This window comes from Gobio gobio, assembly GCF_949357685.1.
Source record: "Gobio gobio genome assembly, chromosome: 6".
NCBI classification, from domain to species: Eukaryota; Metazoa; Chordata; class Actinopteri; order Cypriniformes; family Gobionidae; genus Gobio; species Gobio gobio.
Genome location: NC_137102.1, coordinates 51,459,904 through 51,474,380, shown reverse-complemented (window position 1 = coordinate 51,474,380; position 14,477 = coordinate 51,459,904). Strand labels below are relative to the sequence as shown.

Sequence of the window (14,477 nt, the reverse complement as noted above, 5' to 3'; positions counted from 1 at the left end):
ACAGTTGAAATTCATGTCACATAATGCTGTCCATAGAAGTGAAGTTGTTCAAATGGAAGTGAAACTAACTGCATGCTGTTTTGGGCCTGGCCTGATGTCTTGCGTGTTTCTGTCTGCGTGTGTGTGTTATGTCTTGCTGTTTAAGGTCTGGTTGTGCTGTTGTTTAGTCTGGTTGTGCTGCTGTTTAGTCTGGTTGTGCTGCTGTTTAGTCTGGTTGTGCAGTCGATCACACTTTGTTTGGTTCTTGTGAGGCTTCCTGCTATCTAAATAACTTCCCTCAGTCACCATTTAGCCAATGCCATGCCCACGTCACGAGGATCTGGTGGTCCACTATATTTTCGATCTAGTCATCTTGAGCAGACAGGAAACACTTTCTCCCCGTCAAAACAATCAGAAAGGATGTCCTGTTTAGTGTACACTAGTAAAAGAGTAAGTGAGCAATCGTCCTAATGCATGTGCACTGCTGCAGTCCTTTGAGAGTTTGCTTCAGCTGGTCGATGCCCGCAGCAGTTATGAGGAGTTCTGTGTGCCCATGTGCATGCTGCCCGCCACCATCAGTAATAATGTATCTGGCACTGACTTCAGCATTGGCGCTGACACTTCGCTCAATGCCATAGTGGAGGTAAGACACATCATCCTCGCCCGGAATGCCAGATGTTACCATGAGGATTAGTACAGCGGAAATAAAACTATTTTAGTCATTTTAAGTAATGAAAAAAAACAAAAACATTTTTGGATTATACTGACACCTACTGGTGTGGATTCAGCATCTACCATTGTTTAACGTCCCCCTTTGCATACATGATTAATTTATTCCAAGAGGAAGTTTACAATAATCGGGGGTTTACCAATATAAAAGGTGTGTTCGACTTCATGCGATGCAGCGCAGACAGATCGGCGTCTGACTTGAAGCAATGCATGCCGGTTAGAAATTTTGTTTGTCTTCAGACAGAGCAGACGCCATGTCACTGGGACATATAGCATCAAAAATCCTGCAAGAGTGATTCAAGAGCAGCTTCTCCAGAGCAACTGCACAAGCTCAGATTGACCGGATTCACAGATGACAACAATGATGTGTGTTTCGTGTTTATTCTGACACCTTCAGTTCTGCTAATGCTCACAAATCAGTATTTTTCATAAAAGTAAAAACTCGTTTCATGTAACCAGGGCTTGACATTAACACCCGGCAACCCGCCAAATGCAGGTGGATTTCATCAGTGGCGTGTAACAGTCACTCATACTAGCCACTTTGAATTTTATATATAATAAACATTTTTCAATTGTAGTCTTTTAAAAAGGCATCTGAAATAATAAACTAAGTGCAATGTAGTGTTGTCAAAAATATTTATTTTTCAATACATATCGATATGAAATATCTGAAACACTTCCCACTGAATAGATATACAATACTTTCTCGCGCTCTTATCTCTCCGACAGCGAGTTACACTTGTTTCATTTGCTCCGGATTAATATTGTTGGTGTTACAGGCCTTGAATTTTGGCTTGGGATTGTGCGTATTGCGCATCATTTTACTCATTCGTGCAGATTTTGTGCTCGCGCCCAAAGTGCGCGCAAATAAAGCTGCCTCTCAGCACTAAATTAAGTTATTTTTCACTGCTTATTGTGCTTACACAGTCAAGTACACACAAAACAATTTCAAAACGCCGGTCTTGGCGAGTATTCACGTAAACCCAGTCTGTGTTTTTAGTGAACGTAAACAGTTGAGAAAGAAAACGCATGTGTAACAGTATAATGGATCCGTGCATCAGGTCTTAAAGGTCCCGTTTGCACTGCATGGTTCAAGTGACCCAATTCTGATCTTTCCCTCTCATGTGGCACAGATCGGATATGACATGTGAACATGTAAGCAGGAAAAAAACGCATGAATTCCGATATCCTAAGATCAGATCCAGGCCTCACTCATATGTGGTAATAAATCTGTGCATTTGCGTCTGCCATGTAAGCGGTCAAATCGGATATTCCCCAGTAAATGTGAGTCATACGTCATTGAAAAAGGGACGGAGGCACATGACGTCAACTCAGCTGGACACAAATTGCTTTCAAGGGCTCTCCTCTTTTTTCTCTGCCTTACGAGAGCAATGTTTTGCTGACCTTTAAAGATCCCGCTTGGAGCGGGCGGTTTGAACAGGAGGGGTTACACGTCCATTGCATATCGCACCGTTTTACTTCCTTTTCTAGGTTGGAACGTCTTGGGCTGCAAATATCGGATACGGGTCGCTTTTAAAAGATGATGTAAGCGGGTCGTCAAAAAAATCGGACATAGTCACCAAATCGGAATTGTACATCAAGACCTGCAGTGTAAATGTGGCCAAAGTGACAGCAGCCTAATATACCTGCTGCCAAATTATGAGATTATATTAAAATATTTATATGGCAGTTTTTCCCCATGGTATCGATGTCAAAATTGTGGCCAGTGAAAATGATGAGTGGCTACTAACTTTGGAAAATCACTAGCCACAGTGGCTGGTGAGCAAAAAAGTTCATGTCAAGCCCTGCATGTAACCATAATGTTATATTGTATCACACTTAGCAATTGGGTTGTTTTAACCCAGCGATTGGGTTGTTTCAAGCAAAAATTGAACCCAATCCCTGGGTTAAAACAACACTATTGCAGGGTTTGTCCATTTTCAACCCAACTTGGGTTGTTTTTAACCCAGCATTTTTTAGAGTGCTTGTATATGAAGATAACACTGATAAAAAAATAGACCCACTTTATTGGTATTTAAAGAGTATAGGCTTATGTTGAACTTTATTGTACAGGTGGCGCTGCATTAAGCAGTACATGAAAAGTGTTTCTGCTGCTTCAGAAACTGACACATCTGTGTATTTGACAAATATTGCATCTAATCCACTTCGTCTGTGATAAAGTAGGCAAACACTGTGCGAGCGTCACTACGGGAAGCAGAAAGTGTCCGACTTGACGTGCCTGTTTTCAATTCCGCCCTGACTGCAAGCGGTAACTCTCGCCGATCACTCTGTGCAGCGCTGCATGAAATCGAACACACCTAAAGTGAGTATAGTATTCAGCTGGTTATGTGATCGCAATATGATGGTTGTTTTTAAGTACAATAAAAAATAAAAAAAAACTTTAAATGTATTTAAATGTAAATGTGCACCTTTATGATTTTACGACTATGCCTGGTATTTTTTGTCTAAATAATTTTATAAGAATATAATTTTTCAAGTGAAAAAAACGATTTAGTGCCCTTTTACAATTTTTGCGATACAGATGAGATACATTATCTGTGGTTATATAACATACCGAACTGTGTTTGTCCACTACAGGAACAGATTTATAAATGAAACGTGTGTATATTCTCCCATGTTGCATGGCAAACATGGATCCTCACAAAAAGCACTTATTTATGAGCTGGAACCACATGCATGTTCTCTATTGTTGTGAAATAGCCTGCGCCTCGTGCATGGGATGTCTTGCACACCGGTCCAAAATTAACAAGTGCCAACTGAGTAAAAAGTTGGCCGTAAATGCAACTTTAAATATGGTGAAAATTGAATTAGAAAAAGGATTAGTTCACTTCAAAATGAACATTTCCTGATATTTTACTCACCCCCATTTCATCCAAGATGTTCATGACTTTCTTTCTTCAGTTGAAAAGAAATTAAGTTTTTGGAGGAAAACATTCCAGCATTTTTCTCCCCATCATAGACTTCCATGGCAACCAAAATGTTGAAGGTCCAAATCAATGCAGTTTCAAAGCACTTCCGGTCACACTAGAAGTACCGCCCCAAGTAAACGTCATCATCTTCAAAATCGTCCAACATCGATGTTTTACCTTTTTTTTGCTAAAAAGCGTTTGTATTAGTATTTGTAAACACGGGGCGGTACTTCTGACTAAGTCTAGCGTGACCTTTGCGACGTGATTGCACAATCCTTGGCACATCGCAGAACAGGGCAAGATGAGCAATTTAGGTTAAAAAGTATATTAATTTTTTATTTATTTTTTAAATGACAGAGGGTGTGGCTCGATAAGAGCCTATTCCTCGTCTGGGATCGCGCAGAGCCTCTGAAGCCCTTTGAAACTGCATTGATTTGGACCTTCAACATTTTGGTTGCCATGGAAGGCTATGAAAAATCCTGGAATGTTTTCCTCAAAAAATTTAAAGCTGCAGTTCGTAACTTTTTACGCTCTAGTGGTTAATAAACAGAACTGCATGCGTCTTGCGGAAGAACATTGCAGCCGGAGCTACTTCTCTCTGTTTATGTCTATGGCGAGTCACGCAGGGACTGTGCTCCTCAGACCGGTTTGAAATAGTCCCAATATAAACACTTATTATTAGTGCAGCATAATGATTCAGGGTAAGACAAAAACACGCTTTGGAAAATGGATTCATGTTGTACATTCTCATTATATAATTGTTGTAAATCCTGAACACACAAAAAAAGTTACGGACAGCAGCTTTAATTTCTTTTCGACTGAATTTTGAAGTGAACTAATCCTTTAATAATTTCAAATGAAGTCACATGAATAATTCAAAAATGTAACTGTAATAAAGTACTAAATAATGTATTGTCATAGGCACAAAAATACATATTTTTAAGGAAAAATGATGCACAGAAAAAATGTATGAGCTGTTTAATATATAATATAATATATATATAAATAAATAAATGACCCACCATATGGCCAGTTCATTTTGGACCATGCTTCAGTATGTGTGTTATACTTGAATGTTTCTGTAATATCCTGTATGTCTGAGTTTACATGTGTGTCAGAACTGTCGTCTGAACTCTGTCTGTTAATGAAGTGTGTGTGCATGAGTAATGGATATGCTTCATTCTTAAACCATTACAATGTGTGTGTTAGACGTGTGATCGTATAAAGCAGTCCGCCAGCGGAACCAAGCGTCGTGTATTCATCATTGAGACGATGGGCGGTTACTGCGGTTACCTGGCGACGGTGGGGGGGCTGGCGGCCGGAGCGGATGCAGCCTACATCTATGAAGAGCCGTTTGACATCCGAGACCTACAGGTGAGAGACGTACTTCTGTCCATATTCACTGCAGTGCATTATCTGAATATAATATTTCAAAGATAGACCTATGTTACACATGCAGTGTAACTGTATGGAATGGATGGTGATTGATTGAATGTCCTGCTGAATATAGCTCTGCATCTATATAGATTCAGCTTGTGACCTAGATTTGCAAACACCACTAACAAAAAAATGTTGACTCTAAAACAATTTTTGGACATATACCATGATAGTATCATTGTATTCTGTGAAGAAAGTACATTAAAATGTCATAGATATGGTGAATATGAATATGGGAATCACTGTCACTTTTGATAAATTCAATGCACTCTTGATGAATAAAAGTATTTTTTCTCTATACAATATCATTGTTTGCAAAGAATACCCAGATAACATGTCTGAAATGTGCAATATATAACAGAGCTTACATGGGTGGAATACTGTATCCCATTATTTGAAAGACTGATCAGACTGCCAAGAGTTCAGACATATTTTTATTGTAGTATTTAATATTTAGTAAGTAGATAGGTAGTATTGCATTATGAACATAGTTCGGTATCAATAGCCAAACCAATGATTATTGATGTATGAGGGCAATGTTGGGTGTAACTAGTTAATTATTCATTATAATTAATTATTGTAATTGAATAACTTTTCCCTTGAAAAAGTAAAGCAATGGATTACTCTTAATTTTTATGTAATTTAATTACAGTTACTTATGGTGTAATTGCATTAAATACTGTATAGACTAGAACAATTCTATATAAAACAATAGTAGATGGATGTCAACGTGTTTTTAATGTAACCTTCTCCATTTAAATACTTGGGTCAGTTTAAGAATGATTTATGCAATTTTATATTATTTATTTGAATAAATTAAAAGAGCAGTTTCATGTCTATCCTTGTATTGTTCAACTGGTCGAGGTAGATATGGGATTTCATTAAAAAAGTAATATACACCAATCAGGCATAACATTATGACCACTGACAGGAGAAGTGAATAATCCAGATCTGCAGTGGTCGATATCTGTCAAAAGTGGTCCAAGAAAGGAACTGTGATGAACCGGCGACAGGGTCATTGATGCACGTGGGGAGCGAAGGCTGGCCCGTGTGGTCCGATCAAACACCCTAGCTACTGTAGCTCAAATTGCTCAAGAAGTTAATGCTGGTTCTGATAGGTGTTAGAATACACAGTGCATCGCAGTTTGTTGCGTATGGGGCTGCATAGCCGCAGACCAGTCAGGGTGTCCATGCTGACCCCTGTCCTCCGCCGAAAGCGCCAACAGTGGGCACGTGAGCATCAGAACTGGACCTCGGAGCAATGGAAGGAGGTGGCCTGGTCTGATGAATCACGTTTTCTTTTACATCACGTGGATGGCCGAGTGCGTGTGCCTCACTTACCTAGGGGAACACATGGCATCAGGATGCACTATGGGAAGAAGACAAGCCAGTGGAGGCAGTGTAATGCTTGGGGCAATGTTCTGCTGGGAAACCTTGTGTCCTGCCATCCATGTGGATGTTACTTTGACACGTACCACCTCCCTAAGCATTGTTGCAGACCATGTACACCCTTTCATGGAAATGGTATTCCCTGGTGGCTCTTTCAGCAGGATAATGCACCCTGCCAAAAAGAAAAAAGGCTTCAGGAATGGTTTGAGTTCGAGGTGTTGACTTGGCCCCCAAATTTCCCAGATCTCAATCCAATCGAGCATCTGTGGGATGTGCTGAACAAACAAGTCCGATCCATGGAGGCCCCACCTCGCAATTTACAGGACGTAAAGGATCGGCTGCTAACATCTGGGTGCCAGATACCACAGCACACCTTCAGGGGTCTAATGGAGTCCATGCCTCAATGGGTCAGGGCTGTTTTGGCAGCAAAATGGGGACCAACACAATATTAGGTCATAATGTTATGCCTGATCGGTGTAGTAATAATACAATATTTTTTAGAGCGAATAATTAGTACAGTAGTCTAATTACTCTGTTGAAGGTGTAATTAGTTTCTAGTAATTAATGTCTTTTTTTAGAGAAACTTACCCAACACTGGATGAGGGTTAAATGTCTGCCCCCTACTGTCAGACACAGGCATGTACTCTCCTTCCCTGTCCTCTGTCTGCTCTGTCCCACGCGCAAGGAAGAATATTTAGCAGTGTGTACTATTTAAGGAAAGGGAGAGAGAGAGAGAGGGAGAGAGAGAGAGAGAGAGAGAGAGAGAGAGAGAGAGTCATGCTGAGATTTTATGAGTGCTCTATTTTTCAGTCTAACGTCGAACATTTAACTGAGAAGATGAAGACTAGTATCCAGAGAGGTTTAGTGCTCAGGTATGATATCGCACACACAGCATTAACACACCACACTGATTTAATTCCGCTGTATCATGATTGTATGTGTGTGTTTTACAGGAATGAGAACAGCAGTGAGAACTACACCACTGACTTCATCTACCAGCTGTACACTGAAGAGGGCAAAGGAGTCTTTGACTGCAGGAAGAATGTCCTGGGACACATGCAGCAGGTACACACACACACACACACACACACAAACAAACAAACATTGTGTCCACGATCAGAATATTGTTCATTTGCCACCTTGTGATGTCTGTAGGGTGGTGCTCCTTCACCGTTTGACAGGAACTTTGGCACCAAGATCGCTGCTAAAGCCATGCTATGGATCTCCAAGAAGCTCAAAGAGTTTTACAAAGAAGGTAAAGAGAAATCTCTCCTGTAAAGATGCAGTCTGGGATTGTGTGAACTCTGAAACTGTCCTTGGTACAGCAGCTACAGAAAAGTGCATATTCAACACAGCTGCAGGAAATGACATGCTGATAGTCTCAGATCTCATTTCTGCACCAGATACATTTATGAAATGTTGTAATTATACAGATTTATCTTGATTAACTAAGATGATAATGCCATTTTGATTAGCAAACTTACATTAAGTGCCATGTGTTTGTCATACTTACTATTAATAAAGTAATTTATGTATCTTTTTTTTATTAATGTATTAAATATATATATATATATATATATATATATATATATATATATATATATATATATATATATATATATATATATATATATATATATATATATACAGTGAGGAAAATAAGTATTTGAACACCCTGCTATTTTGCAAGTTCTCCCAGTTGGAAATCATGGAGGGGTCTGAAATTTTCATCGTAGGTGCGTGTCCACTGTGAGAGACATAATCTAAAAAAAAAATCCAGAAATCACAATATATTATTTTTTTTACTATTTATTTGTATGATACAGCTGCAAATACGTATTTGAACACCTGTCTATAAGCTAGAATTCTGACCCTAAAAGACCTGTTAGTCTGCCTTTAAAATGTCCACCTCCACTCCATTTATTTTCCTAAATTAGATGCACCTGTTTGAGGTCGTTAGCTGCATAAAGACACCTGTCCACCCCGTACAATCAGTAAGAATCCAACTACTAACATGGCCAAGACCAAAGAGCTGTCCAAAGACACTAGAGACAAAATTGTACACCTCCACAAGGCTGGAAAGGGCTACGGGGAAGTTGCCAAGCAGCTTGGTGAAAAAAGGTCCACTGTTGGAGCAATCATTAGAAAATGGAAGAAGCTAAACATGACTGTCAATCTCCCTCGGACTGGGGCTCCATGCAAGATCTCACCTCGTGGGGTCTCAATGATCCTAAGAAAGGTGAGAAATTAGCCCAAAACTACACGGGAGGAGCTGGTCAATGACCTGAAAAGAGCTGGGACCACCGTTTCCAAGGTTACTGTTGGTAATACACTAAGACGTCATGGTTTGAAATCATGCATGGTACGGAAGGTTCCCCTGCTTAAACCAGCACATGTCCAGGCTCGTCTTAAGTTTGCCAATGACCATTTGGATGATCCAGAGGAGTCATGGGAGAAAGTCATGTGGTCAAATGAGACCAAAATAGAACTTTTTGGTCATAATTCCACTAAACGTGTTTGGAAGAAGAAGAATGATGTGTACCATCCCAAGAACACCATCCCTACTGTGAAGCATGGGGGTGGTAGCATCATGCTTTGGGGGTGTTTTTCTGCACATGGGACAGGGCGACTGCACTGTATTAAGGAGAGGATGACCGGGGCCATGTACTGCGAGATTTTGGGGAACAACCTCCTTCCCTCGGTTAGAGCATTGAAGGGGCTGGGTCTTCTAACATGTCAATGACCCGAAGCACACAGCCAGGATAACCAAGGAGTGGCTCTGTAAGAAGCATATCAAGGTTCTGGCGTGGCCTAGCCAGTCTCCAGACCTAAACCCAATAGAGAATCTTTGGAGGGAGCTCAAACTCCGTGTTTCTCAGCGACAGGCCAGAAACCTGACTGATCTAGAGAAGATCTGTGTGGAGGAGTGGGCCAAAATCCCTCCTGCAGTGTGTGCAAACCTGGTGAAAAAATACAGGAAACGTTTGACCTCTGTAATTACAAACAAAGGCTACTGTACCAAATATTCACATTGATTTTCTTGATTTTTTTTTTTTAGATTATGTCTCTCACAGTGGATATGCACCTACGATGACAATTTCAGACCCCTCCATGATTTCTAAGTGGGAGAACTTGCAAAATAGCAGGGTGTTCAAATACTTATTTTCCTCACTGTATAAACAAATTATTAATAGTAAGAATAATAGTAAAACAGTTATTAATAATACATCGTTTACATAATTGTATATATAAATTACATATATTTTATTGTCAATGTATTCAATTTATATAAACAACAAATGTATTATATACATCATGTAATATATTATAATATATGGTAACACTTTAATATATGGTCTCGTTTGACCAAAGAAAAAACTATATATTTTTACATAATTTATTAAAATTTGTTATTATAATTTAATAAAATTGTTAATGTTACTTCACAGTGCATTAATTAATGCTAACAGACACATTTCGATCTTAAAAGCATATTAGTACATTTTAATATTTAAAATGAACTAAGATTATTAAAAGTTGTAGAAGTGTTGTTCATTGTTCATTTTAACAAATATAGTTAAAAGGGATATTTCACTTTAAAATGAAAAATCTGTCATCGTTTACTCACCTTTTTTACTCACCTGTAAGACTTTAGTTCATCTTCAAAACACAAATGAAGATATTTTAATGAAATCTGAGAGCTTTCTGTTCCTCCGTTGACAATCTACGCAACTACCACTTTGATGCTTCATAAAGGTCATAAAGAGATCGTAAAATGCGATTGCTTTACATGAACAGATTGAATTTAGGCTTTTATTCACATAAACATTCATCAACTCACATCAGATCTGCTAAACGGAAGCTCAAGTATGTTCGCTTGACATGTGAGAACCAATGAGGTTCATTCTCGTGTTACGCAACACGTTTGAGCTTCAGCAAGAGCCAATGAGGTTTGTGCCAACTGCCAAGCATTTTTTTTGTGTCAATAAAATTTAATCTGTTCATCATATAAAGCGATTGTGTCTATTCAGAAAATTTGGTCTAAACCGCTCAGTTCATATGGATTAGTTTTACGATCTCTTTATGAACTTTTTGAAGAGTCAAAGTGGTAGTTGTGTAGCTGTCAACGGAGGGACAGTAAGCTCTCAGATTTCATTAAAAAGATCTTCATTTGTATTCTGAAGATGAACGAAAGTCTAACAAATATAAAATTGTTCAGCATTGACCGTATAGATTTTCATAACGTCATAGTGTTGAGTTATTTTCTTTTGCCCTTTGCCTTTTGCTTACCTCGGTTGGCTCAGATGAAGGTAAATGACTTGCATCTCAAAAATATATAGAGGTTTTTTTTTAAGTGCAACGTTATTATGATTGTAACTTTGACTGGTGTTTTTGCACTGCTTGTAGACTGTGTGCAATAGCATTTTTTTTGTGTTCGGTAGGCCGTGTGTTTGCGAACACAGAGGATTCTGCGTGTCTGTTGGGGATGCGGCGCAGGGCTCTGGTTTTCCAGCCCGTCGTACAACTGAAGGATGAGACTGATTTCGTGTAAGACAACAAACACACTTCACAAAGCTGATACTAATATCTTAGTAATGTCATAATGTTGGTTTCCAAGGCAACTCTTGTTTTGTAGCATTTTACTTTTTCCTCAGAAGTCCAGTTTTAATGTTAAGGTTCATAATTTAGTCCTACTTGACATTATCTCTCTGACCTTTAGAATTAAAAAGGCTGTGTTTGACACTGTGCCTTTAAGACTTCTAAATACTGAACAGCCATGAACATGTAAATAGGGTGATGATATGTTAATATCTTCTGCTTATTTTTAATAAATGGTCTGGGTGGACTTGAGAGTAGTGAAAGGAGAAACTAGGCCTGTTTTAAACCAGTTTCTCCACAAAATGATTCACTGTTTCAAAGCGCTCGAAACGCCACACGCTGGTGACACCTGCTGGTCAAAACTGTGCAAATGCAACAAAAAAACTCAATTTGACGAAGAAAAACAGACACTGGTTAACGCAGTTCACATCGCCCTAGTGATCGCTGATTTCGAAACTCTGCTTCATGAAGCTTCGAAACCTTTATGAATCTTTTGTTTTGAATAAGTGGTTTGGAGCGTGTATCAAACTGCCAAAGTCACGTGATTTCAGTAAACAAGGCTTTGTTACGTCATCACCATCGAAAACGGTTCACTGCTGGGGGGCGATGATCTCTGTGAACCCATGAATCATGCAGACTCACTGAGATTACACATTAACTCTTTCCCCTCCAGTGTTTTTAAAAACAGTTGCCAGTCAGCGATAATGTTCATGGCCCCCAGAATATTGTGTTTGTGAATATCTGAACATGCAATATATCAAAAGAAAGAAGAGAGCCTCTTAAACCAACAACAACAACAACAAAAATAATTCTAGCTTTCTTCCATTCTTTTTTTTTTTATCAACACTTGATTGTGGGCAAGTTTCATAAAAAAACAACAACAAAAAAACAACATTTTGAACAAAAAGCTGATTCTGAACGATGATCAAAACATAGCTGGAGTTCATCAACACCCCCAAAGCTTGCACAGTCCTTTATCTCTTCATGGGTCTGACATTTCATTCAGTGATGTTAGGCCGTTTAATGCTGGCATAATGCTCATCATAATGTTTGATGATCGCGTTATTTTACATGCGCATAAGCACTCCTCTATCACTTGTTTCTGCTTCTTGTTTTCGGATGCAGAGATTCAGAGATACTCTTTCATAAGATGCATAACAGCGCCCCCTACCTTATAACAGTGAAAACATGGATTGCTAGAAAATCCTAGCCTGACAAGTCAGACCCACATCAAGATGGGAACTCACCATTGTCAGGGCTCAAACCGAGGGGCGGGATAAACGGTTGTCTTTCAAATTCCCTCTGCATGCAATAGGATAGCGCTACAACCAACCAGAGCAATGAAGAAGGTGAAGCGGAGCTGAAGAATGACTTCAGTGCCGTTCTTTTCTGAAAGAAAAGCTGAACTCCAAGTCTTCCAGAGTCGCGGCCAAAGGCGATTCGAAATACCGCTGTTCCCCAGCTTCTTTGTTTACAAGTAGCATGCCGAACCGCCGCAACTCCACCGTCATTATGTTAAGCCCGCCCACTGACTCTATACACGATGTGATTGGCCTGACCAGACTTTGTTTTTTCCAGCTCGCAAGCCAACGGAGAGTTGCTAGACGACCCTGGCTGCAAATTAGATTTGGGTGGGTCGCTAGGGTGCGTCTCGATTTCTAGGCTAGGAAAATCCTGTTAATGGCGGTGAAAGAGTTAAGGATTAGTTCACTCCAGAATAAAAATGTCCTGATAATTTCTTGTCTGTCTTTCTTCAGTCGAAAATAAATGACGGTTTTTGAGGAAAACATTGACTTCAAACATGAGTTGAAGGTCCAAATTGCAGTTTCAAAGAGCTCTGCACGATCTGAGCTGAGGAATAAGGGTCTTATCTAGCGAAACGATCGGTCATGTGAAGAAAAAAAAAAAGTATATACTTTTGAATCACAAATGCTCCTCTTGCACTAGCTCTGCTCTGGAAAGGTCACAACGTGATTACGTAATGCATGAAGTCATGGACGTGCATCACATTTATGTTTAAAAAGTATATACGTTATTATTTGTAGAAAATTACTGATCATTTCAGAAGACAAGACCCTTATTCCTCGGCTAGGATCGTGCAGAGCCCTTTAAAGCTGCAATTTGGACCTTCAACCCCGTTGGTCCCAATTTAAGTCCACTATATGGAGAAAATGCAGATCCTGGAAATATGTTTTCCTCTTTTAATGAATCCTTTAATTCTTTTAAAAGGGGTCATGACATGGATTTTTTATAGTCATGTCATGGTAAGTGTTTTGAAAACATTATCCATATAAAACCCGATTTTTGAACTTGATTTTAAATATGCTTTGTTTATAGGGAGGACGTTTATAGTCTGAAACTTGCAGGATGTTTTAATGCTACAAAGACCTTTTGCATGTCAAAAGATCAAGGCGAATTTGATTTCTCGTGTCTTGACCCATTAAAGAGCAAGTTTTTCCATGATGATACAGACTTGGCCTTTGACCCGATACTCTTTATTTTCAGTCACAGGATCCCAAAAGAGCAGTGGTGGCTCAGACTGCGTCCACTCATGAAGATTCTGGCCAAATACAAAACCAGCTATGACGTGTCCGATTCAGGCCAGCTTGAACACATCGTCCGCCCGAGAGCTAAAGACGGCTCTGCTTTTTAAAACCAGCCCAAGTAAAAACCCTAGTTGTCTTGCAAGTATAAATGTATTTATTCAAGGCGAGGACCTGTGATTCCATAGCAGATCTGTAGTAATCTGTCTTGAGTTGAATAACATAATCATATGCAGTCCATGTAAAGCGGTTCACATTAAAGTGTGACCATAGGCACAGCCACAAAATCATTCAATATAGTAGATCAGTGTTTGACAATCCATATGCTCAAATGATTAGATTATCCCTTAAATGGGGCCAAGTGGTATTTTATTTTTTTGTTAATATACAAGATTTCAATATTTATATTTATTTTAATAGAGCTTATTTTCATTGACTGAATGAACGATCCAGCTCCACTGGCTTTTAGTGACGTAATCCCACAACTGCACCTTGTTTTAGTTGAAATGGAGTCTGAAAGTCTTCCAAGCTGCTATTCTGTGTGTGTTAGTGTAGACACTTTGTACCAAAGCAGATATTGTGTTAATGTGTTTGTCATGATGTACGTGTGTGTATCTGCTTCTGATGCTGAATAAACTCCCTTTAGAATGTAAAATGTGTGCTTTGTCATTTCATTTGAGCAGTTGTTCAGACAGTAGATACCATATTAAAAAATACAAAAGCATTTAAACCTCTGGTGCTGCTCGTGTGGCGGTCAAAATTATTTTAATTAAATCAATACACTATATTTCAGTTTGATAATATTCTTTAATATTTGGTACTAAATTGACTTTTTATGGAATAGTTATGATCCATTTATTACCGGTTAACC

General features: G+C 39.1%; 1 protein-coding gene across 4 annotated transcripts in view; it reads left to right on the top strand.

The window, feature by feature from the left end:
* Positions 1–14,261, top strand: part of pfkpb (phosphofructokinase, platelet b) — a 44,026-nt gene extending 29,765 nt beyond the window's left edge. For 2 of the 4 annotated variants that reach the window (XM_079819983.1, XM_079819984.1), the window contains exons 17-22: positions 4,848–5,012; positions 7,275–7,336; positions 7,418–7,529; positions 7,620–7,719; positions 10,907–11,012; positions 13,569–14,261. In XM_079819983.1, coding sequence (XP_079676109.1) covers positions 4,848–5,012; positions 7,275–7,336; positions 7,418–7,529; positions 7,620–7,719; positions 10,907–11,012; positions 13,569–13,716 — 693 coding nt within the window. In that variant the 3' untranslated portion in view covers positions 13,717–14,261. Of the gene's footprint in view, positions 1–469; positions 623–4,847; positions 5,013–7,274; positions 7,530–7,619; positions 7,720–10,906; positions 11,013–13,568 lie in introns of all 4 variants that reach the window. The other 2 variants (XM_079819985.1, XM_079819982.1) reach the window with 2 other exon arrangements.
* The last annotated feature ends 216 nt before the right edge of the window (positions 14,262–14,477 follow it).